The sequence below is a fragment of the Falco cherrug genome, chromosome 1, assembly GCF_023634085.1.
Source record: "Falco cherrug isolate bFalChe1 chromosome 1, bFalChe1.pri, whole genome shotgun sequence".
In the NCBI taxonomy this organism is placed as follows: Eukaryota; Metazoa; Chordata; class Aves; order Falconiformes; family Falconidae; genus Falco; species Falco cherrug.
The window spans coordinates 112,135,039-112,162,015 of record NC_073697.1 but is presented as its reverse complement, the minus strand read 5'-3'; the positions used below and the strand labels follow the sequence as shown (position 1 = coordinate 112,162,015).

The window sequence follows — 26,977 nt, the reverse complement described above, 5'->3', positions numbered from 1 at the left end:
ACAGCATCTCTGAAGGCTGCAACGATTCAGGTGCTGCCTGCCGGCCCCCCAGCCCTCTGCTGCGCTCCCCGTAGAGACAAGCCCCCACAGCAGGCACGGGAAGGGTGCTCTGCTCCTGCCACCGCGCCAGCCCCAGCCCCGCACCAAATCCAGCAGCGCCCACAAGCCCTTATGCAAACTCTCTGTGCCGAAAACACCTCCGCCGGCCTCAGCTGCAAACCCCCTGGCTCAGGTTTGGCATCTTACCTACAGCAGGGGGCATCCCTGGAGCCACCGAGCGCCCTGCCCAGCAGCCAGGACCACCACCAGCACACCGCACCTGGCGGGACATGCTTCGGCAGTGAGGGTTACACTGGTGTGAAATCCAGCCCTTGGTGCTGCCCCCGCCGTCCTGGCCCGTGGCAGCACAAAGCGTCCGTTACTTCAAGGCAGTTTTAGCAATGCCAAAGGCAAAGGTTTAATTCAAAGTGAAACGCCTAGGAAAAGAAGGCCTTTCCTTTTATAAACAATTTATATTATTTGACTATTACCTGATCTGAATCTCTGCTCATTACCCCTAGCGATAGTAGACAACAGCTGTTAGGTTCACTTTCTCACGTGTGGTTGATTTTTTTTCCTGTGTGTGCAGAGTAAAGTTACATCAGATCGCTACAGAGATATGTTCAGGAGTGCTCCGGCCAAGCAGATCCCACACATGAATGCGTCCTCGTTAGTACAACTGATTTTCATTCCTCCTGCGATGCTGCTCGGACTGAGAGAGCAGGCAGGACGCTGCTCCTCCCAAGTCTGAGCTCCGCTGGCTCCTCTACAGCAGCTCACATCAGCTGCCGACTTTTTTTTCCTTTTTTTTTTTTTTTCCTTTTTGGCTGATTTGCTAGATAGGATAAGTTGTTTTCAAACCACTGGTAAGAAAACATCGTGCCTCACTTCAATACTTGTACTTCAGAGGAGTACAACAGCAGAGGGGGAACAGCCAAAAAACTGGGTAATTTGTTGGGTGGTTTTTTTCCTTTTTCAGCCATCTTCTTATGAAGCCCTGTGCACATTCTGTGCCAGCAAGAAATCCCAGCGCTGGGACCTGCAGGGGAGGAGAAGGGGAAGGAAGGAGAACAGCACGTGCTCAGCCTCACCACACCGTGGCCAGCACCAGCACATCGCGGCACCTGGGGCTGTCACCAGCCACTGCACCCGCAGCAGCTGACGGGGCTCGTCCCCACCCAGACACGCTCTGGACCCAACCCCGAGCATGCAGCCCCCTCCTCCAGCCAGGACAGACGGATGGACGGGACCATTCGCACGCTCACTGGGAAGCATTCATCCCCAGGTACCTCTTACCATTTACTGCCCTTCCTTCGGCGTCTCCTCCTCCTCCCGGAGCTGCTGCCTCCGCGCTTGGAAGTCTTCATCTGGAAGGTAGAAGCAGGCAGGGGCTGTTGGGGGCTGCAGCTGCTTCCACGCTGGGATGCCGGCTTCTGCACCAAGGTCCCAGCTCCATTGGGTGCCCCAGCGGGGAGGCAGCCCAGCCTCTGCCCCCGAGCAGGGATTTCCTGGCCCAGACAGACAGTTCCCAGGGACTGGGACACAGGGACCCTCTGCCAGAACACACCTGAGAACACTGGAAGGAAGTTTTGGCCCATGGGGCATTTCTGCCATGTGGTCCCACCTGAGCCAGCCCGGGGTGGCCCAGGCTGACACAAAACCCACTGCCAAGCCCTGCTGCTGTGCAAATTCGGCTGACAACAGATTTGCCAGGACTGTGCCCCAGTTTGGGGCTTCACATCCCACAGGGCCACACAGCCCAGCTGCAAGCCCCTGCAGCTCCCGAAAAGAGGAGATCCTGTCCCTGGCCACCCCTGCAAGCACACTGTCACAGGAGAGCTGCGTGGGACCAGGGATGAGCCCATGGCATGGGTGGCCATGCCCTGGCACAGAGCTGATGGGAGCCACCTCCAGCAGAGCGATGGTGTGGGGCAGGATGTGGCCAGACCCCACGGGAGCCCAGCTCACCATGCTGAACACAGCACACACAGCACAGTACAGCACGGCACAGCACGGCACAGTACAGCACAGCACGGCACAGCGTGCCATCTCTTACCACATGAATGTCCTTCGACATCATCGAGAAGATTTGCTGTGGAAGCCGCTGTCCCCAGCCTGCACCCTCTGCTAAGGAAAACCAGTCGTGTGGCCAGGCCGTGGCCGTGGTAGCACAAACGCCCTTCCCAGCCATGGCCCAGCCGTCAGAGGCAGCGGGAGGCTCCAGCCAGACTAGACCATGGCCTTGGGTATCCCCAGGAGCACCCGAGTGAGGCCATTCTGACAGCCCCGCACCCCCCCACAACTCCCCAGCCCCTTTTAGGATACACCTGGTGCTTCAACAAGTGTTTTCTTTTTGATTTCCTCATCTTTGTCTTCTCGGAGAAGGCTCTGGCAAGTTCAAACAGCTTCTTGCGGGTGGCTGGAAGGAAGCAGCTGGCTGAGGGTCTCACCCCAAGACCCTCCCAAAGCTGCCAGGGGTGATGGGGAGGAGACAGCCAGGACCAGCAGTGTGATTGCTCCTCACCAACACCCTACAGTGATGCCCTGGGCTCCCCAGTGGTCCCTGGCGGGGGGTGCTGACGTTTTTACCCTTTCACTGGGATTTTTGTGACCTTCCCTACCCACGACTGACCCACACATCCCCAGTGTCTCAGGTGGCTGCAGCCGGACTCAAGCTGCCCCAAAGACCTCGGTCTGTTTTGCGATGGGAGAGGTGTGCTGTGACTCGCTAAGTGGAAAGGACTGGAAAATGGAGAGTTACTGCAAACCCTCACCTTGCTTTTCTAGGATCCACACAAACTCTGCCCAGAAATTCCTCTACTCCCCAGCACCACCTGCATCCTCAGCTCACACCACAACCCACGTGTGCACCAGGGACAGACGGATTGCGCAGAACCGGGGCGCCAAGACCCAGGTCTCCATCTCCCATCTGTTGTGCTGGTGCCCAGCCCCAGCGTGAGGCACAGGAGCTCCCTGCCACTGCTGAGGGCCAGGAGAGCACTGGTGCAGCGAGGATGCACCAGCCCAGGGCTGTAAAATGCAGCTTGAAACTCAACCCCAAAGCGCCAGTGCTGAGGCTGAGCACCCTCTTAGCACAAGGTGCCACTGCAGCGCACAATGGCCTGTGCCCTGCATGCCACTGTGCCAGCCCTCTGCGTGGCTCCCAGGGTGATGGGGACATGCATGCCCAGCTGCCCAGAGAGGAGATAAGGAACCCACACGCATACGTGCTGGCACGCGTGTGTGCACCGGCCAATGTGCACACACAGGCAGGCTCCCACCTCCCCCCAGCCCTCGCAGGCATCCCGGAGCTTGCGAACCAACTCACATTTTCCCATGTGTTTCAATTTGTCTCTGAATAAGGCATCATCAGACACGGCACTGCCGGCCTCGCTGGTTACAGAGGGGGCTATGTCACCTGGAAGGCAAACATCTGGTCACCGGGAGTGCGTGCGCGGTGAGGGGCAGCTCGAGACAAATCATTTCTGTGACCCAATTCCAGCGCCAGTGAAGCGCAGCCCTGCCACGAGCAAAGCTGAGCAAACGCAGCAGGATGGGGGCAGTGGCACCCCGTGGCTGGCTCCGGGCGAGGACCCTCTGCGGGTACAGCCCCCGAGCCTGTGGGTGCAGAGCTGCCAGCGGGCAGCATGCCCTTAGCCCTGCGGGGCTGCTCACCTTGAGCTGCCTGCGAGCAGATGTGGGGTGAGCAGCAGCTCAGCCTCACCACCAGCACCACTGCAGGGCAGGATGGTTCCCTCTGGGCTGCTCCAGGGACAGCAGCCCCAAATTACCCTGGCACTGACTGCACGGTGGCTATCAGATCATGCCCATGCTCAGCGCCGGGGATGGCTGGGTCACTGGATCAGGAACAGACGTTCAGGTGGCCCAGTGCCTCAGGTGGAGCAGAGACCCCAGCAGCCATGTCTTCCTGGCCACCTGGGCCCATGCCCTCCCCCAGGCGCGGGTGCCCCCGAAGCGCTGTGTGCCCCGTGGAGCTCTGCCATGGCGGCTGCGTCTCGCCTGCCCCCGCACGGGGCCACCAACAGACACCAGCTCTAATTCTGACTCTGGGCAGCTGTTCTGCTCACCGAGGTTAATCAGGATTACCCAGGGACAGTCATGCCTCCCCGGCACAATCCTCCGCTCTGGCCAAGACAAGGGAGGGCTTTGTCTCCCCTGGGAAGAGGAACCCAGCTCTTCCACCCGCAGGGATGGAGGGAGGCAGGATGCAGGAGCACCTCCACGTGGGGAGGTCAGCAGCACCCCTCCCCATCACCCACCAGCTCCTCTCCCGTGCTGGGGGGGCAGCAGGGAGGGACCAGCCAGTTTCCTCCCCCCGCAGCCACTTTGGAGGCAGCTGGGCAGAGGGCTGGGAACACAGGAGCTGCGGGGCATCCCGCTGCCAAGAGGCACCGCTCACAGGCATCTTGTAAGTTACCTGATATTACGGAGGAGAAACCGAAGTCGTTGCTGACAGCAATGCTGCTCGACTTGGATTTTTTTGACTCGTATTTCAATCGATCTGAAAAACAAAAAGCCCGGCGCCCTGCTTGATCAGACCCCCGAGGCAGCACATGTGGCTCTGCTCCCCTCTCCCCTCACAGCCCCCACAGCTGCAGAGGGACAGGCTGATGGCAGGGGACGGAACTCGGGCTTCACCCTTTTGGCAACCACAAGCACTTAGATGCGAGCCCACAACAGCAGGCGGGAGCGCTCCTCTCACCGCAGCCCACGAACCACCCACCCACCACAAGCATGCGGCGAGTGCTCCGGTGGTTCCCAGCCGCGGCGGCCGGGGACAAGCCCTGCCATGAGGATGTGCCAGGACCCTGCAAAGCACCAACAAGACCTCTGAGGGAGATGGCCCCTCGGCTGCGGGGCTTGGAGCCGGCAGCTGTGCAAGGGAGGGAAAGGGCAGCTCTTTGCTCAGCAGCAGCAAAACCACTGACACCCTCGAGCCCTGCCCATGGCGCCAGGTGAGCAGCCAGCTGCTGGCCTGCCAGGAACGAGTGTGGTGACAGGGAAGGAGCAATCACAGCAAAACTGCTCTCCAGTTCAGGCCCTGCCAGCACCTGGGGAGGGCACACAGCTGGGCAGGGTGCACGGGCCAGGCTGGGCTCAGAGGGCATTTCCGAGGCTCCTTGCTAGGGATTTTGCTGGGCTTTGCCAGAGACACCACAGAGAGGTGGCCAGGGGGAGGACAGCCTCGTGTCAGGCAGCTGAGCACCACGAGAGTGGGGAGCAGCCCACTGCCTGGTGTCAGCAGCTCAGACCACCCACCACCAGTCTGGCCGCATCCTGCGCTGGCTCCACTTTGGCATGAGCCGGACAACGCCGCTAGCAGCCAGTGCAACAGTGGGGCATGCACCTGAAAAGCAGAGGTTTCTGAAGGCACTTCTCACCTCTCTCCAGGGCAAGGAGGAAATCCCGGTTCCTCTGGAGCTCTTTCATGAACTCTTCATTTTGCAGGAAGAGTGCGATCCGCTCATCTTCCAGGTACTGCTTCCACCGCCGCTCCTGCTCCAGGGAGCCCTGGCCACGCGGGGCAAGCCCCCGTGGCACAGGCTGCCGGCAGCCGTGGGAGCCCTGGGCAAGAGGCAGATGCGGCAGAGGTCGGTCGGTGGTCTCAGTGCCCGCGCTGGCACACACAGGAGGCTTCCTGCAGCAGCGCCTCAGACTGACCTTGGCCTTTTGCTCCTCTGTTATGCTGCTGCACCCGCAGCCCTGATGGCCATCGACTGCTGCTCCCCATCGGGGTCCCTCCCTCCTACACCCAGCGCCCGACAGCCCAGGGCAACCGTCCTCCCACACTGGCTGCGCTCGGGGCAGTGTTGCTGCAAAGGGGACTGAGGGGACAGGGCACCGCTGCCTCTGCCCGGCAGGAAGGGGGACCGGGCGGAGGGAGGAGGGGATGGACATCCCATGTGGGAATGGGGACCTCTTGGTCTGGGGTCAGCGTGGCACAGGGAGGAACTGGTGCCTCCAGAAGAGCTTCTCTGCAGAGTGCAGACTTGCCAAGATTTTTAGCTTTAAACAATGGGGTTGAACCAAGATAGAATCTGGTGCGGAGGCAAGGGAGAAGGGTCTCAGCCAGTGTCGCTGCTTTTATTTCCCCCTATCTAAAAAGCAGAGACTGCAATTTCCACTGACAAACATCCCTGCGCGAGGCACCTCATGCTCTACCCCCGCTCCCAGAGCAGTTGCACCTGGGGAGCAGCAGAGCTGCACTCTAGCTGCAGCCTCATCCTTGCATACAATATTTATCTGATTTGTAGCTGCCCTCAGAGACACATAAAAAGCAAAATCACACAATTACCATGGAAAGAAAAGGGCAGCTGCTCCTCTCCTCCCCCTGAGCCCAAATGAACTGGCACGTTCCTATTCCCAGAAAGGTAATATAGCCCACGAAGCTCAACTTGCAGGGCAATCATTTATGAAAACGTGGCAGGCCACCTTTGGAGCCAAAAGGGGAGGGAGGAGCTGATGCACGGGGAAGGCAGGGTGCCTGCAACCCCCACCAGCCCCTTGCTGTGACAGGAGCCTCATTTACGAGCTGGCTCCAGTGTTAGCAAAGGGGCCGAGGGATGCCCCGGGCATGCAGCGTGCCTGGAGCCGAGCTGGGTGCCCAGCACTGTCTGTCCCCACTGCAGGCAGGAAGGCACCCACAACCCCAAGCCTTGTGGCTCCAAAAGTGCCACAAAACACATGCAGACTCCAATTTCCTAGGGCCAAATCCTCTGGTTTGCACTACATTTTCCACCCAAGTTCCACTGCACCAACCCTTGTGCCCTGGCAGTGCCGCTCTCCCCCAGCATATGCTGGTCCTGGTCCCTACCTCACCAGGGTAGCAGGTAAGATTTTCAAGTAATTTAAAATATTAGGTGCTTATTGCAAGCGGCATTACTGGCACTAACTGCCAAGTAAACACCAGGAAAAATATCAAAGCCTCGCTGGGAGAGTCCTCTTTCACACCTTGCTCACTTCAGCCTCGCCTTGAACAACAAGATGCACTCCAAGACTTTCAGCTTGGTCCGCAGCCAGCACCCAGATGCTTTCAGAGCTCTAACGCTGCAGGTTGTGACCAAGGATGGGGTTTGGTGCTCCGTGTCACACCGTGGAGCCAGGGCATGGGCTGGAAGGGGCGGCAAGCCTCACCTGCGTGCTGGCAGTCTGCTGGGGCAGGATGCGGAGGAAGTCCTCAGGGAGGTTGCCCAGGAGCGGCGGGTTCCAGTTCCTGTAGTGCCCAGGCACTGGGGTGCTGCCGGGCCCTGGCACGTCTGTCCTGCGGGGCAAGCACAGACAGCACCACTGGTGAGGGAGAAACCCGACATCTGCCACCACAGCAGGGCACAGGGCCCAGCATGGCAGTCCCCGCCCCGGCTACACGAGGGGTCCTGGGTACCAAAAACCCACAGTGCACCTCCCAGACCCATGGTGTTAGCTCTGGGGAGTGAAAAGCTGTCCTAGCAAGTTTGGAATCTTTGGGAGCTGCATTTCAAGCCTTGCCCTGCAACTGTGCGAGCTGGATTTCCCTTCTCCTCCCCTTTTTGCTCAGACTCCCAGCAAACAGCCCTGCGGAGCCCCAGCACTGCAGGATTTTGCTTACAAAGCTGATGAATGTCTCTCACCAGATGTCACAGCCCGCCTGCACAGCCAGCAGCGCCTTCACCCCAAGGGAGCTGGCACAGGGGTGGCCAGGGCTTTCCTGCAATCCCCAAGCCTACAGCCGAGGCAGTGCTGCTGGGGGACAGCCCGCACCCCCGGGGCCAGAGACCCCCTGGGGCTCAGTGATCCAGCAGCAGCAAGTCAAACCAATCCGAGGACGCCCTTGCCGAGAGCCACAATGCGTGGGGCCCGGCTGCCCAGCACCTGGTGTTTTTGAGCAGAGGCAAGCACTCCCCACCCCCGGTAGCTGATTTTTGCCATTCCACACACTGCCGGAGCAGCTTTCCAGGCCCCTCAGCTGCTCGCTTTTTAGGGCCTCGCAGGGATTTTTTTAGCCAGCTGTGAGCTCCATTCATCTCCCCTGGCTTGGTCTCGCCCAACCCTAATGAACTGATGCCAGATGCCCCTTGCTGGGGCCAGCTAACACACAGCAGGACCCCTCAGGCGCCAGCACAGGGTGCTTTGCCAGCCACCATGAGCAGAAGGCACGGTGCAACCGTGGCATGGGGCTGGGGGCTCACCTGGGCGGTGGGGTGGGCGGTGCGCGGGGGTAGCGGCTGCGGAACGCCTGGCTTTCGTAGGCGGGAGGGGAGTAGACAGGAGGGGGCTCCTCATCCGAGCTGTCCGGCTCCAGGGTCCGCTCCAAGATCTGCAGGGCGAGAGGACAGTGTGAGGGCGAGCCAGGGAAATGCGGACCCCCGTGTGCGGAGCAAAGTGGGGACAGCACAGGCTGAATGTCACTGCGGAGAGGATCAGGGCAACCTCCTGGCACTGTCCCCCCTGCACTGCGGAGCTTTTGGTGGAGTTTGGAGATGCTGCTCTCAAGGGATGAAGTGCTGCATTTCAGGTGGGTGGCTGAGCCCGCCCTGGGGTGCATGCAGCCCTGGGGTGCCCCTCTGACAGCAGCAGAAGGGTCTCTGTTGCGTTCTGGGGTGGGAGAGCACTCCAGCTTGAGCCTCAAGCACTGTCCAAGACAAACCAGCCAGGCTGCACACTCCAGATCTGCCGAATTGGGCACTCAAATCTCTGCCTGCCTGCAGCAGCCGAGTAGCACCATGCTTGGGCAGAAATGAGGCAGGACGAGACAGACGCCCGCTCATGATGGGCCAGCGTGGCAGCCAGGAGTCCAGGCAGGGAGCCCCCACCCACAGCCACACATGGAGGCCACTGACGGGGGTTACCTCGGCGGGGATGCTGTCCTCCGAGTCCGAGCTGTCGTCACAGCCGCTGCTGTCCAGGTTCATCTGGAGGAGCTGGTCGATGGTGGCATCCACAGCGCCGTTGTTAGCTCTCAAGACGCACTCAATGATGTCATAGTCCATGTTGGGGAACATGGTCTTGAAGTCCTCCATGGCCTGGTTGAACTCCAGCCGGCGGACCTGCCTGGCAGGGCGGCTGTTGTTGAGCTCCTGGGCGGAGGAGCCGCCACGTGAGCTGCCGTTGCTGCTGCTCCGACGGAAGAGGCTCGTCATGGCGGGGCGCCTGGCGCAGGGCCACAGCGGCTGCGGTCCCAGCTGCAGCGAGGTGGGCGCCCACCACCACTTGTCACGGGGCGCTGCCCCAGCAGCCGGCGGGGAGCATGGGTGGGCAGCGGGGGTCCCGCTCCCCCTGGCCAGCAGCACCGCGCGTCAGCCTCCGGCACGCTGCAGCATCCTCCCACCTGTGGAGGGGAGAGGGGAGAAAGTCACCCACGGGACAGAGCACCCAGAGGCACCGTGAGATCCCGCATCTTAGCAGAGACCATTTGATTCAATTTGACCCATCCAGCCACATCCTCGTGGGACCACCCCATCCCCGCAGCGGGACCGATGCCAGAGCTTGGATGTGCCACGGCAGGTGCTGTACAAACAAAACGCAAGGTAAGAGAAACGGCATTAATTCCACGGCCAAAGGCTCCCTGGATTTAACATTTCCAGGTTTAACATGTTTTTATAAACACAGTAAAGTCTCTCTTTAAAATAAAAAATTGAGTCAGCTCAGAGTTTCAGAGCAGGGGGCTAAAATACTCTGCAGCACGGCAAATCGACCCTTGGGAAAAGCCACCAAATCCAAGATTAACATTCACTTTAAAACCATAAACAGATTATAAAGCTACTGCTTCTCATTTGGAAATGCAGGGCCAAATTCAGTTCTGGATTAACTCCACTGTTGAAGCAGAATTACCCCAGGAACGCTTTAGATCCATAATATCATTTTCAAAGGCTTTTTCCTAAGTGGGCAGGCAGAGAGTTCAAGATAACTGTCCCTAAAATGGTATTTAATTCAGAAGAACGTGCCAAGCACACTTCTTAGCGAAACAGGGTATAATCAGATTCAAAGCCATTAAGTGCAGCAGTCACCTCTGAAGGTCACCCGGGCTCCCCCCTGCCCGTAGCGAGGCCGTGAATGACAGCCACATCCCCAGCGCTCGCCCAGCCTCGGCCACCACGCCAGCAGGAAGCCCCCAGCTGCTCCAAGGGGCTTCCAGAGGCTGCCGAGAGCAAAAGGCACTTGCAAAACGTGGGAAACTCAGTGTGATCTCTGGTACAAGGTTACTTTTGCAATGCAAGTTAACCCCTGTTTTCATCCCCAGGGACAGCCCTGCTCTGGCTTGGTACCCAGAGGAATTGCTGACAGCTCCAGAAGACAAGGGATGGTTCCTGCTCCATAGGCACGCTCCGCTCTCCCTCCCTGGTTGGTTTTTTTTGTAATCCTGGGTGCATTTGTGTGCCGCTGAGCCCCACGAGCGAGCCTGAAATGCAGCTCTGTGCAACCACCGCCACAGGCACCCGACCAGAGCCTGCACCTCAGCCAAGGGCAAGTGGTCCCTGGCTGAGTATGGGGTGCCACCTTCCCTGTGGCATTCGCTCACCCCGCAGGACAGGACCCATGGAAAAGCAGCAGGAGGATCACTGCTGGGCACAAGGGGCCATTGCCAAACAGCACCAGGAACCCCCAGCTCGCTCCCCACTTGCTAACAAAATACATTTAACAGATCGCTCAGCTGAGAACTGTTTCCATCCCCGCGTCGCTCTCTGTCCCCAGGATCTGCTCCAGCTTGCCAGGAGCCAGGCGCGGAGCAGTGTTGTGTGAGCAGAGCAGGAACAATTCCGACAGCCCTGCCCGGCTCTATTCACTGAGGACAAATAAATCTGCTGGAGTCAATTAATAAAATACTGCTTCTCGGTTCCTCCTCTGCTACCATGACTCATTCATAGCAAAAAGCCGGCATTGTTCACACCTCTGGTATTATTCTTTAATTGCAATATTGCATGGCTGGTTTAGTCACATATGAAATTGAGTTATAACATATTCAGAGAATACTCACGCTCCTTAAAAGATTTGGCTACTCCAGGAGGATGGGGAAAGTGCCTGGACATCAAGGGGAAAACTGCTCATATAGGATACACTGCAAACATACACATGACCCAAATATGAAGATGAAAGCTTCTGCAGAGAGCCGTTAGCTCAGCAATGACTTGCTAGCCCATAAACCTCAAATAGTACCATCAGCCCCCAAAATGAGCAAATGGGCTTGGAAATCCCCAGATCTATTTAAAAATCCTAAGATCTATAAAGTATCAAGAAGCACCTGTTGCTTGGGGGCTCTTCATCTCCCAGCATTTGATCTTTGAGCGTATATTTAAGGTCTTCCCTGTAACCACAAAGGCCACCACTGCCAGGCGCTGGCACTTCCCCTGTGACCCCTCTGCCTCGCCAGGGGGGAACCGGCCACTCCCGATGCAAACGCCTCTGTTCAGGGGAAGATGTGAGTCAACGTGACATGACGGTCTGGGACATCTCACTGAAATCTCAGCCCGTCCTGGGTAGCAGGGCTGAGCGCAGCAGCACGCCAAGTAACTGAAAGCTTCTGGTCAGAACACAAACTAAATCAGGGACGCGGACAAGATATTTATATGCCAAGGAGGCTCTGCTGCACATCTGCCTTCAAACAGCCCGGAGGGATCACACTGCTGGGACCCTCCCCACCCTTGAGATACGGCCGCAGGCTGCGGGGCTTGCAGGAGGCTGCTGCGAAGGGCACGTTGGGCAAAACCAAGGTGCAGCTGGTGCCCCCAGCACAGACCAGTGCCCCCAGCACAGACCAGGGCAGCTTGGCGTGCCCCATGGGCAAACACCACTGTGGGCAGAGGTGGCTGTGGTGAAGCACTGCAAATGCAGGCTTTTAAGCCCATTTTTGAAGTCCTGCTGTTAACACAGAGAAATACAAACCACTACGCCAGCATGAGTTAAACATCAGAGAAAAGCAAGTCATCGCATCGTCAGAAGTTAATTTAAAAGATAAACCCGCAGTTGCATTGACAGGATCCTCCCCAATTCCTACTCGTCTGCATCAGCATCTTCAGGCGAGCAGTGGAGAGGGCAGTGGGACCCCCAGCTGCCAGCATGGGGAAGGGGCTTGGCACATTTCTGGCCCTTGTTTCTGTAATGTCAGTGAAGGGCTGGGAAGACGCCAGGAAAAGCAAAACCCTTTGAATTTCCCAAAAAGGAAAGAAGAAAGCTGGTGTCTGCCTGCCAGCCCAGGCATGAGCATGGGCATGCTTGGGGCATGACAGGGTGCAGACTGGGCTTCTCTTCACCTTGTGCCCCCCATTTGCAGAACAAGGCTGTGATGACTCATTTAGCTGTTGCCTCATCAACTTTCTTCCTGTCTTAAAATAGTTCTTGCTCTGCTACCACGCAAAAAGGACCCTGAATGCTGTTATTCATTCATCTAAACCCGGGCACAGGCATAATCCTCTGCCCTTCTGCTGCACCCAGCACAGGAGCAGCTTAAAGGCTTTGCAAGCTCTGGGTGTGCATGTCCCCATCCCACAGGTTGCAGGGAGCAGCAAGGTGGCAGCCGGGACCCCAGTGGGGCTGGCACTGCCCCCATGCCCCCCACCAGCGCAGGGTAAAGCCTCCCATCCCAGCAGGGTCATGGGGCACAGGCAGTGCCTAGTCCCAGCTCACCCCAGGGACATGGTGGCAGCTCCCAGCAGAGCCACCTCCGTGTCCAGCAGCCATGGCTGGTCCCAGCACTGACCTGCGCCATGGAGAAAGTGCCAGGTGACATCCCAACACCAGGCTAGGGACCAGGCACAGAGCCAGCACTGCCCCTTCCACCACAACGCTGTAGTGGCAGACCGGCAGGAAAGGCTGCCATGCTGCCATGTCCACAGGAGCTTTTATTGGAGCAGCTCTGCACTCCAGGATGGGAGGCTAGCACCAGAAATGCCCACGCAGGTTTCGCCATCACTGCCTAGCCAGGACAGGGCAGGATGCTTGCCAGCACACGGCCAGGGTCGCTTTCACACTGCACATTGCACTCAGGCATCAGCACATGTTTGGGTCCAGCTCCTGCCATTAGGTCCTCACTTCAAAAATAAAAAAATACAACCAAACAAAAGCCGACCTTTGGGGAGGAGGCTCACCCCTGCAAGCCCATGGGTGCACCCTGCCTTTCCTCCCACCCGAGCCACTAACAACTTGCACAATTCAGATCTGTCCTCGCCTGAGCCAGAGCCAAGAACAGGACGTCGGCAGCCACGAGAAACCCTTAATAAGGCTCCTTGGGGACCAGATAAGGCATGCACAGCCTGGGGGAGCACGTCCCCCCTGGTGCCAGCCGGCACCCCGCCTCTACAAAGCTGGTTTTCACCCAGCCCCGGGCATGGGGCACTCGATGCCTTGGAAAAGCAGACTGGGACAGCCCCAGAGGCTGCAGGCGCTTCGGGTCGGCTCCAGGCAGGAGCAAGCACGGTGCAAGGCACAGAAGAGGCTGCCTGCAGCTCAGCCAGCAGCCATCCAGGAACAGCGCAGATGAGCAGCTGGATAATCCCAGGGGTTGGCTGAACTGGTAATGTCATGCTGGAAACAACAGTTGCTCTGCTCTGCGAGGAATGCAGCCCAAACGGAGGAGCAAACAGCTGCAAAAGCACTGGGACTGATGGCTTGCAGCATGGGGAAGAGCTTTGGCATCAAGTGCAAACGAGAATATTCCCTTCCCCAGTGCCTGCTGCAGCTCAGACAACAGATGGGATTGCTCAAACACCGCTAAAACAGCCCCTTTTCCCCTGCTATTGCTATGCTCTGCTTGTAGATCATTCTTGCAAACATGCTGGAGCCATGACCCCCCTTTGCAGCCAGGACAGGGGTGACACCACGGAGTGCTTGTTCCCCCCAGGCCGGCACTCACCCGCTCCCTGGGGGTACCATCGCTCGGCAGCGGCTGCGAGCCCAGGCCTGTGATGACTCAGCGGGGGGATGTGGAGCAGAAGCGCAGAAGGCATCTCCATGCACAGGATTATCCAGAAACAAGAGCTGCCAGCGCCCCGTCTTCTGGAGGGAAGACTCCCGGAGGAAATAATGGCTCCGGCCAGAGCAGATTTGCTGAGGTCTGCCTGCAGCCAGCCCCTGCAAAAGGATTGCTGGATACAGGCACAAGAAGTCCAGGAACATGACCGCTCTGTGGCTGCAGGTGCGATTACAATAGGATTAAGACTAGGATGAAAAGTAAATGATGGGGAACAAAAATTACAGCAGTGTCTACCAGCAAACTGAAAGGCAGAGCACATGCCGAGAATGTGCAGGATGGGGCTTTATCAGTCTCTCCAAAATCCCCTCTGTCACCTTTCTGTCTGCCTCAGGGGATGTGTGTGCCCACCTCCAGGGCCCACAGCCTGGGAAAACTGCTTGCAAGCAAATCCTTTTTCACGGAAACAAATAAGCACCTGAGGATCCTCTTTAATACTTGTTCTACCTCATATTAAAATGGCTGGGTTTAAGCCCTTTTCAAAGTAAAAAGCAATCAGGAAGGAGAGCAGCAGTAAGCCCTGCTTGAGAACCTGTGCAGCACGTAGCTCTGCAAAACAAAATTCCCCTCTTGGCTCAGAGAGCAGCATTCAAGGCCAGAGGAGCAGCCGAGAGGGGACCAGGGAGAGCCACGGAGTGACTCTGGTCCCGACACCCGGCATCATCAGTGTTACTGCTCAAGCACTCTCACCTGATGGCTTTACTGGGGAGCCCGTGGCCAGACCTGCGCTCTGAGATGCACGATAACCATGTTTAAGAGAAGAAGCGTCAGCTGCTGCTGCCTCGGGGCACCCATTGCTCGCCCAGCTGTGGCCAGCCATGCCATCCATCCAGACAGATTTATGAGGGCCCTTTGTGAGCCGACCAAATGTCAGCCTTCCACAGCACCCAGACGGCTCATAAACCAACGACACCCAGCTAAAAGCTGGGGGGCCGCACTCAGCTGGGGCAGGAAAGCTGGACACGGCTCTGCCAGGGGCCCCTCGACCCCCAGAGCAGCACCCGAAGCACCCATCTTCTCCCCGCCAGTGCTGGGATGCAGTGGGATCTGCAAGGGGGCTGCCCAGCACTGGAGGTCCTGGCACTGCCAGCCACACCGGGATGCCTCCAGCCCTCTCTGCCAAGGGAGGGCAGAGCCAGCCCCCTGCCCTTCGGCATTGTGCCGTGCTAATCCTGGGCTTTCACACATTTGCCAGGCCAGAGTTACAGCCACCCGCCTCTCCCCGCCCCAAACTAAGCCTATATTAATGAGGTAGCGCTAGATCTTGATCAAAAAGTTGCCTGCTTTTGGAGGCTGCCTTGCACTGGTTTCATTGAAGGTAATTTGATCTTGGTAGGACGACATTCCTAAAATAGTTGAGAGAATTCAAACATGAAATAAGATTTCCAGGAAGAGATTAAAAAAAAATAGGTCAAGCAAGTGTAAGCGGTTAAAGTAACCAGCATCCCTTTGTATGGTTTAACTGCATCTCTGTTCAGCTCTACCTTATATCAACATGTAATAAATTAGATGCAAGAGGTTGCCTAAAGCGGAGAGGACAATGTAAGATTATTCTGCAAGGTGGCTGAACACTGGTGACCTTTCCTCCTCCGGCTTTCACCACCACCATCAAAACACACATGTTCCAGCTGAAAAATCAGCTTAAAGCTCGTTTGAAACGGCTACGAGGAGCAAGTGTTGCCCGGTGCAAAGGCACAAGCGGCAGCAGCATGGTCCGGGTGCCAGCACTGCCGCTGTCCCACGGGAAAGCCCTGCACCCATCATCAAACTCCCTGCCTCAGTTTACCCACCCATCTCCAGCCTCGCAGGAGGGAAGCCCAGGCACCCCCACGCTTGCTCGCATCCCCCCCTGTGCCGGCCACAGCCGTCATGCAAAGCCCTCGCGCCATATGTCACACAAACCCACCTTTAACTGCTTATCCCTTCTTCTCCCTTTGTGCTCCCGGCTCGGCACAAAAGCCCCGGGAAGCAGCAGGGAGTGAAAGAAAATAAAAATTCCTGCAGAGACAAAGGTGTGCGGCTCTCCCCAGAGTCGGACTCAAGTCAGGGGGTGCAGAGAAGTCACCTCCGAGCAATTTTCGGGTTAGATTTGGTCAGCAAGCACCTAAGGGGGAGCAGGCGAAAGCAAACCCAGGCTGGGGGCAGGGTCAGCCCCACTCCCCAGCTAATTAGCACGGCTGATTCACAAATGCTAATTTGCCATTTTAGGTCAGGGGTCAAAGAAATTAAGGGACCAGAGGGAAAAATGGAGAAAGAGCCTGAGCAGAAGCAGCCCCTTCCCCTCCAGCTCTTTGCATAGCAGGAACATACTGGAAGTGGACTTGAATGGACTGGAATTAGACTGGGCTGACCCTGCCCCAGCCTGGTGGTGCACAGCATCTCTGCAGGATCTGGCCCAGGGCATCCCACAAAGGCAGGCAGCCTGTCGGCGACAGGCAGTGCAGAGCGGGGCCAACACAGGCAGAAGGCGGCACCGAGGTGCTGCCCAGCTACCCTCCAGCTCCTGCCGTCAGGGTTTAAGGGCCATCGCTTAATGTGCAAAGGAAAAAAAACCCGTATTGATTCGCCTGAGGCTCCATGGAGCAGTGAGACCGCACAAGTTTCTATGGAAACAAAATTAGTTGAGTAAAACTCTGACTGCACGGTGAATTATTTACCAGGACAGGCTCCTGGCCATTAGGGTCTGGTGAAAAGCTTTAGAGGTGATCACTGCGCGGGCTGCTGGCAACCCCCCTCGGGACGCCGAGCCACGGCCGGGGAGGAGGAAAGCCCCTGGGTTTCCACATGGTGGGCAGGGTGAAACCCGCCAGGATGCTGGGGGCACCCAGGCAGGAAGGTCCTGCACCTCCATCGCCACGTCTGCAGTTCAGGCGTCCCTGGGGAGAGGACGAGGGTGCTGCGGGGGGACAACAGGGAGATGCAGCAACGGGAAGATTGTGATGAGCGGGCAGGAATAAGCTGGCTTCAAAGAGAAGAGCTGCAGGCGTCCGAAGCTGTTGCCTTCCTGGGGGTTTTCATGACAATTTGACCATACCGATGAGCAGGGATGCTGCTGGACTGGTCACCAGCCAGCTCCTGCCCTGCCCTCCGGGAAGGCGAGTGGGCACAGACGTCCCAGCAGAGCCTCTCCAGGGAAGCCAAGGGAGCCCCGGCACTGTCCTGTGGGTATTGTGGGTGCAGAGGTGAAGCAGAAGACACCAGCCCACCCTCCCCAGCAGGACTCCTTGCCTTCCCCCTCCTCTCCAGCCCCTTGCTGCATGGCAAGGCAGCGACACGTGGCATCAGGCCAGTGAAAAGGCTCCTGCCTGATGCCCGCCTGCCACACACCAGCCACCCCGCGTGGTTGCCCATCCCTTGGCACCCAGGACGAGGGATGAGCCTGCACTGCTGCCATGCCACAGGCAGGAGCTGGCAGGAGCCACCCGCAGCCCCGCTCAGACTGCAGTGCCTCTCAGCACCGCACTTACAAGTTGGGATCGCTGGGAGCCAAGACCAAGGGGAAGAAAGGGACTAATTAAGTTGCAAATGGAGAAGCTTTTTTTTTCTTTTATGAGTCACTAAGCCATATGGCTGATGCAAGCTATCCCACGAAAGTGCCGAGCCGACAATTCGGGCGCTGCTGTACCCTCGTTGTCCTGGGACACGGCGTCACACTGTAATTGCGCTGGTCTTTTGTCCTCCCTCGCGCCGGGTGACATTGCTCAGCAGAGGAGAACCTGCTTGAAACGCTATACCTCGCCAGGGACAGATATTTAATTAACACCAATACGTCATGCCCCTCCTGCCAGCCTCAAGAACAGGCTCCTCCATCCTCGGCACAACAGGACTCACCGCGGCACAGAAAAGCCCTTGGAAGCCGAAATACCAAGTTTGCTCTGTTCCTTCTGCTCCATCACAGCACATCTCAGTTTTATACAGAAAGTATACAGAATGCTAACCTGGATTTGAAGCCAGGCCAACGCTCAGATAAGCCCTCAGTCTCCTTTCAAGCTGAGCAGTAGCCTGCTCCCGTGGCAGCACAGCCCTGTTTCTCAGCAGCAAGGGAAACTCAGAGCCCCCAAGCAGCAGCTCTGCTCACTGTCCCCTTCGCCCACCAGCCACGTACTGTGCCCAGCCACCAGACTAGGTCGCGCTCTTCTTCAAACTCCCATCTCGCTTCTGTCTCGTTATTTTTGTTTGCAAAACTAATTCACATACAACCTCACCGTTGTCCCGTCCCAGTTGCTTTGCACTGGCCTGACCATGGCAATTGCCAGCCAGGGAGATTAAAAGCCACAAGGATTTTATAACTAACAGTTTAGACTCCAGGAGCGTGGGAATCCTCTCCAAAGGTTGTCCCCCACCCCCATCGCTGCCTTACAGCCCCAGCACATGATTCCAACACAACCCAGTGCCATCGGCCAGGGCTCTGGCTATCATTCCCTCCCAACCCATGCCCAGCCTGGCTCTGTGGAGGCATGAGGGAGAGCACCAGCAGGGTCCTGCTGCAAGCTGTGCCCAGGCTCCGGGTCCCCCCATCCTGCCCGCCCCCTCACAGATGGCACCTGGAGGTGAAGGCAGGGCAGAGGAGGGTGCGGGTGCAGCCTGCGGTACCTCCCTGTGCTCCCCGGAGCTTCCTGGCTGCTGCAAAGGTTGCACTCATGTGCGTTCCACCACTGCCCAAAAGCGTGGTGGCACAGAAAAACCCCACTGTTAGAACTGACTCTGTAACCGAGGCAAATACTGAAATCAGCTTTGAGCCTGAATGTCACTGTAACCCATCTAGCAGCATGCCATGCCCCATTTTCTGGAGCTGATTGGCCTGTTTCCCCCCTGTTCAAGCCCTGCTTTCCCACGCCAAGGACAGCGCGAGGCTCCATCGCCGGCATGCTTGCGTGCTCAGCTGCGTGCGCCTTCCCCGGGGAAGCGAGCGAGAGGCAGGGATCGACAAGCTGTCAAGCAGAAGGAAGAAATACCACTTCCAGGAGTCAGAGCTCATTTCCCAGCAATAAAAACAGATTGGGGCTGGGGGAAAGCACCACTAATGGGGATGTATATCCCACACCGCTTCAGCTGCCGATAGGAAAGGACCTAGGGGCTGCAGACTGGAAAAACAAAAGCCATCAACAAATGCTTGGATTTAAGCAGTACAGCCCTAGACTGGACTCGAATCGGCACATAAAGGATCTGCCCTTCCCCACAGGGATTATGGCTGTGGGCGAAGCCCTCCACGTGCCAGCCTCAGCTCCCCAGCTCCTAGCTACAGCTCCACCAGCAGATGGGAAAAGAAAACCTTACTGCTTCCTCCTGGGGGAATTGCTCAGGTCAGCATCCTCAACCTCCCCACTCTCTCCTCCAGCCCCTTCAGCTCCATTATCCCCACTCCACCCACTCACGCTCCTCTGGGGACCTGAGGAAGGGCCAGAGTACCCACTGCTCATAAAATGCCGCCTAGAAATAAAGACCTAAAGTGTTTGTGGTTCCTGGAGTTATTTGTGGGTGGATTTTACCTCCTTTTCCATCTATTCTTGGTGTGTCTTGGCAAGGAGGGTCCTTACCGGCGAGCCAGCAGCCTGCCTTCCCTCTGCCAGGCTCGCACCCTGCAGCTGCAGAGGATATGAGAAGGAGAGTTATCTCCCCAAAACAAACCCCAGAAGATACAGGAGGAACCCGCAGCGATGGGGACACACTGGAGCCCAGCCACGCACAACCGTGGCAGGAGGGGACAGTTCCTGCAAGGCAGTTACTTTGGGTTTTAAGGCACTTGTTTGTTTGTTTGTCGCTGGGCAACCAAGAAGATGGAAAAAAATATCAATGTCATATTGTCACCTATGAGTCACCGCTGAGCACGGGCTGAGATGCCCTGTTCCTCCTGCTGCTGAGCACGGGGCAGCCAGGGAAGAGCCCAAGGCACCCCAAAAGGGGCTCACCCCAGCTACTGCTGCCCGCCCAGTCCTACCCCAACACCTTCCCCGTCCCTGCAGCTGGGGACACCAGAAGCCCAGGGACATCGGTGGCCCAGGGACAACTTTTTGGGCCCTGGAAAGCTGCGCAGGAATTTGCATTCATATTTGCATTTCCTAATTGCGCCTGCAGTTTCCTGGGGCAGCGGCTGGCTTTGGTTTCCATGGCAGGTTTTGTGAGGACCCCAAGAACGGAGGGAGGCACAAAGGGGCCACAATGGACCTGCCACTCACCCGCATCAAAGGTGGCCGGCAGGGTGGGACAAGGGCACCATGGACGGGGGCACCACTGCCTGCCCCCCCCCAGCACTGCCAGCACCAGAGTGGACACAGGGAGCCCCCTGGGCCAGAGAAGAGGCTGGTTGGTGGCCGACACTCACGGGACACCGGCCGTCTCGGCACTGCCAGAGCAGTGGTGGGGACACGCCGCCAGCAGGGCTGCTTGACAGAGGAGACAAGTCTCAACCACCATTGCCCAGAGGTGGCAGCTGCCCCATGCCCGTTGGTAGCGGTGCAAGTGCCGGACCCAGATGTTCCCCCTGTTTTCATTTCCCATTATTTTCAGCTGGCTTTCCATCCAGCTGGGGTGGGTTTCTTTCCCATTCCAACCTCCCTATTCCATTTAGGGACCATCTCGCCAGCAAGGCTCCCTGCTCTGCTTGCCTTGTGCACTGCTGTGCCCATCCAGCTCCTGCGCCGTCCCCAGGGAACCGGCAGACCAGCCAAAACCAGACCCAAGGCCTGGGAAAACCTGGTCCCTGAACTGCTGCTACAAGCCCAGTGCCACCAAGCAGAGGCAAAGCTCCAACCAACATCCCTCCACACACCAACCACGGTGACAGTGACGCTGCCACCCCAGCCACACCACACATTACCGCCTCACACACCCATGAGGGGCTCCACGTTATTACTTCAAGTATTTTTCTTATTTTATAGCATACAATTATCATCACCATCACTAACTGATGCTACCCAAAAGCTTCCCAGCTCTGATCACAAGCACCCTGCGATGCTGGCCAGCAAACACACCCGGAGCATTACAGCAGCAGCCCCCTCCCTGCAGGTCCCACCCTGGGATTTTACCCTCATGGCACAGACACCAGGCACAAATGACCCTCTGGCTCCTCTCCTGGCTGTTCCCCTCCAAATGTCAGCGTCAGTACGCAGCATCCTCACCCCCACGGAGGGTGTTTGTGCAGGCAGAGAAGCACCAAGCACTCACTACTACTCACTCGCTGCTTGCTCTTATCAGCGCGGGGCAGAGGGGGACCACCGCCCTGCCACGACAGCAAAGCCTGCTAACCCATGCTACACATCCAGCCAGGGGAAAGGGTTAGGTGCCAGTGCGTGGGTTCAACGCCGTTAGGTTTTTTTAAATTGAAAGCTCTGTTTTTAATAATGCTGAAAAAGTCAAAACTTCCCTGGGAACTTTGCTGCTGGGAAGAGGATGGGCGCCTTTGACCCGTCTTTGAAGGAAACGCTTTTGGCAACCAGAGGCACCAGCAGCACAAGGGGCTGTGAGCACCCAGGGATCAGCGTGTAAAGCTGTGCCAGCATCAGGCACATCCTCACTGTGGCACAGGCAGGCACTGCTGGGCTGGTCAGACATCATGGCAGGGAAGGCCGCAGGAGCAGGGTGCACAATCACAGGGAGCAAAAGGCACAGTGAGCAGACAACGGGCTGGGTCTCCTTTGCCACACGGATCGCCAAAAGCTTTCTTCTAGCGGCTCCCCTGGGGTCTCACTGCCCTGGCGCCAGGCTCCAGACGGGTACTTCCATGTGAAAACCTTCATGAAAATCACAAAAAGCTTTGCAGTGGAGCAGATGCTGCTTCAGCCTGTGTCGTTAGAGATGGATGAGGAGGAGGCGAGAAGAGCCACAGCTTCCCCGGCCACAAGGCAGCCCCGTCAGCAGAGCCCCAGTCGCAGACCCAGAGGTCAGCCCAGGATGGCGGCTTTCCCGCCCGGCTATCCCTGCTGCTCCGTCCCCCACGTTTGTTGTCAGCGGTAGCAGCAGGAGGAGGTGTGAGGAGGAGGTGCGACTCCACTGCTTTTTTTAAAAAAATAATAAAAATGAGCCTTTCCAACCCGCCTGAGGAGACAGTGCACGAGAGCGCTGCTTTGAACAGTGACTTCCCCAGGCGAGGCAGCTCTCAAACCCTTCCCCATTGCCGTTTGCCCACAGCCCACTGGCGGCAATTTCAGCGCTGGCCGGGAACGCCGGGTGAGGAGAGTTATGTCCTTATGGGGGGACACGGCCACAGGCCCACCAACAACCCCAAGCCCAGGAGGTGCCCCCCAACACCATGGCACGCCAGGGCCCCGCTGCGGCTCCTACACTGTGCTGTGACCCGGCTGAGATGTCGGGGTACCAAGTGCATCGCTCCACGAACAGGTGCAGAGGAAGGGGGTGACATCCCGTGGCGGGAAGCCACCAAAACACAAACCTGGGGGTGGCGATGCCCTGGGGGCAGAGGTGGCTGCCCGGACCTGCCCCACAGTCGGGGTCTGCGGTTCTGCTGCCAGCCCCGAGCGGGGTGGGATGGGGATGGGATGGCGATGGGATAGAGATGGGATAGGGACAGGGATGGGGATGGGGACCGGGACGGGATGGGGACCGGGACGGGATGGGGACGGGGATGCTTTGCCCTGTGCACCCAGCCACGCCGCGGCGGCTGGCTCAGGGACACCCCCATCCCCAGGGGCCCTCCCCACACGGGACGGCCTCTGCGGGACCCCCCGGTGCTCGGCGGGAGCGAGGACCCCGCACGGCCGCGGCCGGGAGCTGCGGGGCCGGGCGAAGCGGCGGGGCCAGGCCGCGGCCCACGGCCGCCCGGCGCCCGGCCCGGCTCCCAGCCCTCCGGAGAGGGGCGGCCGGGCAGCCGCCACAGGCGCAGCCCCTCGCCGGGCACCGGGCCCGGCCGCAGCCCCCCGCGCCCCGGGCCGCCCTGCGCGGGCCCCAGCGGAGGCCGAACCGGCGGCGCCCCCCGCCCCGCCGGCCCCGCCGCCCTCCCCGGGTTCGGCCAGGCGTTGCCCCCGCCCCGGCCGGGCCGCGCAGCCCCGGGGCCCGCCGCGCTCCGGGCCGCCACCCGCGCAGGCCGGCAGGCGCGGCCCGGCCCAGCCCGGCGCGGCTCGGCCCAGCCCGGCCCGGCGCACAAAGAGCCCCGGCCCGCCCCCCCTTACCGGCGGTCGGCGCTGCGGGGGCGGCGGCGGGCACCACTCGCGCCGGGAACCATGGAAGGGAGCCGGGACGGGAGACGTACGTGGCGGGCGGGCGGGGGCGGCCGTGCCCGGCAGCTGGGGGCGGCGCGGCGGGGCCGGGGCCGGGGCGGCCCGGGGGGGCGCCGGGAGCGGGGCCTAGCGGCGGCCGGGCCGAAATGCAGCGGCGACGGGGGGTCGCTCAGGGCCCCCCTCGGGGGGTCACCGCCCCCCCTCCCCGGGCCGAGGCGGCCGCTGCCCGCGGGAGCCCGCGCCCCCGGGCCCCTCAGCCCCGCCGCCCCCCGGGCTCTGCCCGGCCCCTGGCGGGATCCGCGGGAGCCGAGGGTCCCCGGCGCTGCCCCAGGCCCCCCGGCTGCGGGGTCTGGCAGGGCAGCATTCCGAGGAGCGCGGCTCCCCAGGGCCGGTTTTCAGTCGCCTCCGCGCTCCGGAGCGCGCCTGGCCCGTGGCTCGTAGCCCACCAGCAGCCCGAGGCACGGCGGGGTGAGGAGCAGGATGCCTGCTCCTGCCCCAGGGGCCGAGCGCGGCACACGGGTTATAACGAAGCATCGCTTGGGCCACAGACAGAACACAGCCGTATCCAGCGCCACAGCCCCTGACAGCTTGCAGCCATACCGTGGAACGGCTCAGGCCGGGAAGCAACCTCTTACTAATTACAGCAGCCAATTTACACAGGGCAAACACTTCCCGTTTTGCAGAGAGCGGAGAGAGACCGCCAGCGGCAGCAGGTCAGGGCCTCCACTTCCCTCGTCGCTCTCCAAACGCTGCCAGACACGCTGCGGGAGGAACGCCACATCTCGGGGCACCCACGCCAGCCTCCCGCAGCACCCTGCCGTGGCAGGCCAGACCCGTTGTGAAGCACGGCTGTGGGTGCCAGACCCCCGCACGCCCATGGGACGGCCCAAAGCTCTCCCACAGGACAGCCCTCCATGCAGAGGTTTTTGCCCGCTCCCTCGTTTCATCCGCATCTGGCAGCTGAGTGATCCTTAGCCTGGCTAAAAATCTGTCAGGCTTTGACAAGGAACGCAGACATCAGTTCAGAATGCAAACGTTGGAGGCAAACCTTGGGCTTTCAGCGCGTACGAGCACACGTGCTGCAGCATTTGCTTTCCCAAAGTTAAAGGCAGATCAGCATCTCTTCCGGACACTGCACCTTGCAGTGAGCTTTGTTGACTGCAAACTCTTTTCCTAATCCAGGCTCATTTCAGGGGAAACAGGCGATTTTATCACGTTTCTTTACTGTCCTCTGATATGGGTCTTAGCTGCTAACGACACTAGGAAGTAAAAAGAAATGGGAATAGAAATACACAACTATGAGGAATTAAAATAGCAAATTTAATTCAGCCAGTTCCAACTAAATTGGCAATTCCCTGAAAAACAAACCTTGCACGGAAAACACAGAACACAAATGTTTTTGTCTTGACAGCTGGTGAGAACAACTAAGTGAAATGGTGACTGGAATATTTCTGGCTTCTCTGAAAAACAAAAGGTTCCACACATTCTGAAAACGCCCCTTGTTTTTTTACTGAAGGGGCTGATGTTGGAGGTAGCTATTGCAAATGCTTCGCGAGGAAAGCAAAGGTCTACACTCTGATGCAAGCAGTGATTTCAGATGCCCATGCTGAAATGTTTTACAAACGTCTCCTTTTCAAAAAGCGTTTATGCTTCCTTGAAGAAAAACCCAGGACTTTTAAAAATTATTCAAATTAGCCCAGAAACCTGAAGAACAAAAAAAACCCCTATTATTTTTAAAAATCGTAAGCCCGGCTTTCCCAATGCTCTTTACTTGGGCTTCCAGGAGATGCAATGTACAGCGAAACGACGTGACGCTAACACTTTCGCCAGGCTGCTGCGAGGGAGCTAGCTGGACAGCTTGGCTTGGTTTCTCTTAGTGCTGAAATACTTTTTTCCAAACCAATACCAAAAAAGGTTTGTTTCTAGGTCAAGACCTCAGTACTCAATTTTAACTAGGGACTGACAGGCAAATCTGAACACAGCTGTAAAACGAATTCGCAATAGAAGCTCAGGCATTCTTTTTCTGATTAGAAAACAGTCATTGAGCCTTGTGCGTTTAAAGGTGAAAGCTATTTTTGACATAAAAATTAGCACGTAGTTCCTCTGTCATCCTTCAGTTGCTGCTCTGGAAGCTGCGAGCAAATGATCCAAAGATGAGAAGTACAAACACACTGAATCAAACAAATAGGTAGAAGGGGATCAAGTTTTTAAGTTTTATTCTGCCTGACAGGGGAGGAAGACAGTTATTTTTACACTTACTATTTATCTTAAAAAGCACTGGTAAAAAGGTCCACTTAAGCACTGAGGCAGACCCAAAGGCATTTAAAAACTTAAAGTGCCCTTAATAGCTGCCTTTTGAAAATACTGTTGGATCTGTTTTTGAGATGGATAAACAAGCCACCAATAAAGCAAGGCAGGAGTTTTCAGAAGGACCCGGCAGTGAAAAACTGTAGTCCACCTCTCAACAACTCGGCTCCCATACAGGGACCCCGAGACTAATACCAGAGTACTGGATGCTTTTAAAAACCTAAGTGTTCCCAAAATTCAAATTTTCCTTCCTTCTTTCTTTGGCGGGAATCTAACCCCAACAGCCTTGGAAATTAACCCCAGGCAGTTTTCAAATGTGGCTGATTGACCGTTTCTAAAATAAAACTGAGCGAAAAGCAAGCAGAACTTGGGAGGGCTTATCACCACCAGTAATGCCACAGACTAATCCCTCGGCAACCCCGGCCCATTTATGTAACCTGGGATTGCTGCAGCTCAAACAGCTTATTGGGTTTTTGGCGTCTTTCTTTAAACCTCTCATGGACAAATGCAAACATGTTAAATACTTTTTTCTTCTGCCACACTAGTTATTGTAAGCGGGTGAAAAAGAATCTTCTATTTGTGAACAATGGCAAATAGAATTTAACTCACACTCTGCGAGTAACACGTGCTTCTCTCATCCATGATCTGGACTGATGGGAGATCTTCCCAATTTGTAACACTTGAGGGTAATTCTCCAATGGCAAGACATAAAAGGTCAAACCCCAAATTTCTCCTCACCCCAAACACCCTTTGGAAGCAGTGGAGTGTTCCAAATAGAGAAAAAGACATGCCCAAGGTAAACCATTTCTACAATATTCTGGCAGCGTGGGTGGCTGTGCCATAATACTTACTTCCCCGTGGCCGGCTTCTCCACGGTGCCTTGCCGAGCCAGGCACCCGGAGGCTCTCCTTGCGCGGAGGACAAGTTTTTGTGCCATTGATCTGACTGTTCTGACTTTCCACGGCACAAATCCTTCCAAGGCAAAATTCAATTTTAAAACTTCCAGTCGGTGCTAAGCCATTAACCTAATGCTGAATGCTTATGGAAACTTAAGAAGAAAAAAATAAAACCCCTATTGAACTACTTGCAATCGGAGACCTCAATGGGCTCGATATAAAACCCACTCAAATCAACGGCAGCAATAGGCTTCCCTGGATGTTGGACCAGATCCAGCTTAAAAGTTTCCATGAAATAAACTAGGCTAAGCGCATCAGCTGCATAGAAACTAACTCTGTGTAACAGCAGTATCTGTTCTTCACATCCACCATTTTCTTACAGACTTAATTCCCCAGTGCTGCAGCAACACGAGTTGCCATACAAATCACTCATTGCTGTCGTGCAACCAGACATCGTCTCCCAACAGCAGCTGGCCTCTCTCGTTACACTGTGGATGAACTATTAGTTGTAAGGTAGCATGCACGCCATATAAACTACTTGACCAGGTAGTTTTCATTTGTCAGAAAAACAGCTTCATGTATTTCGTATGATGGCATTACAA

The 26,977-nt window shown here is 57.4% G+C and overlaps 1 protein-coding gene across 1 annotated transcript; it reads right to left on the bottom strand.

Annotated features, from left to right (window-relative positions):
• Window positions 1-428: 428 nt before the first annotated feature.
• CUEDC1 (CUE domain containing 1) lies at window positions 429-26,932 on the bottom strand. The gene is made up of 11 exons (XM_055720734.1): window positions 23,125-26,932; window positions 8,886-9,364; window positions 8,226-8,353; window positions 7,195-7,321; window positions 5,442-5,625; window positions 4,478-4,561; window positions 3,368-3,457; window positions 2,365-2,458; window positions 2,096-2,154; window positions 1,336-1,406; window positions 429-1,078 (listed from the first exon to the last, which is right to left on the bottom strand). The coding sequence occupies exons 2-10, from the start codon at window positions 9,174-9,176 to the stop codon at window positions 1,339-1,341; spliced, it is 1,125 nt and encodes a 374-aa protein (XP_055576709.1). The 5' UTR covers window positions 9,177-9,364; window positions 23,125-26,932; the 3' UTR covers window positions 429-1,078; window positions 1,336-1,338.
• Window positions 26,933-26,977: the final 45 nt, after the last annotated feature.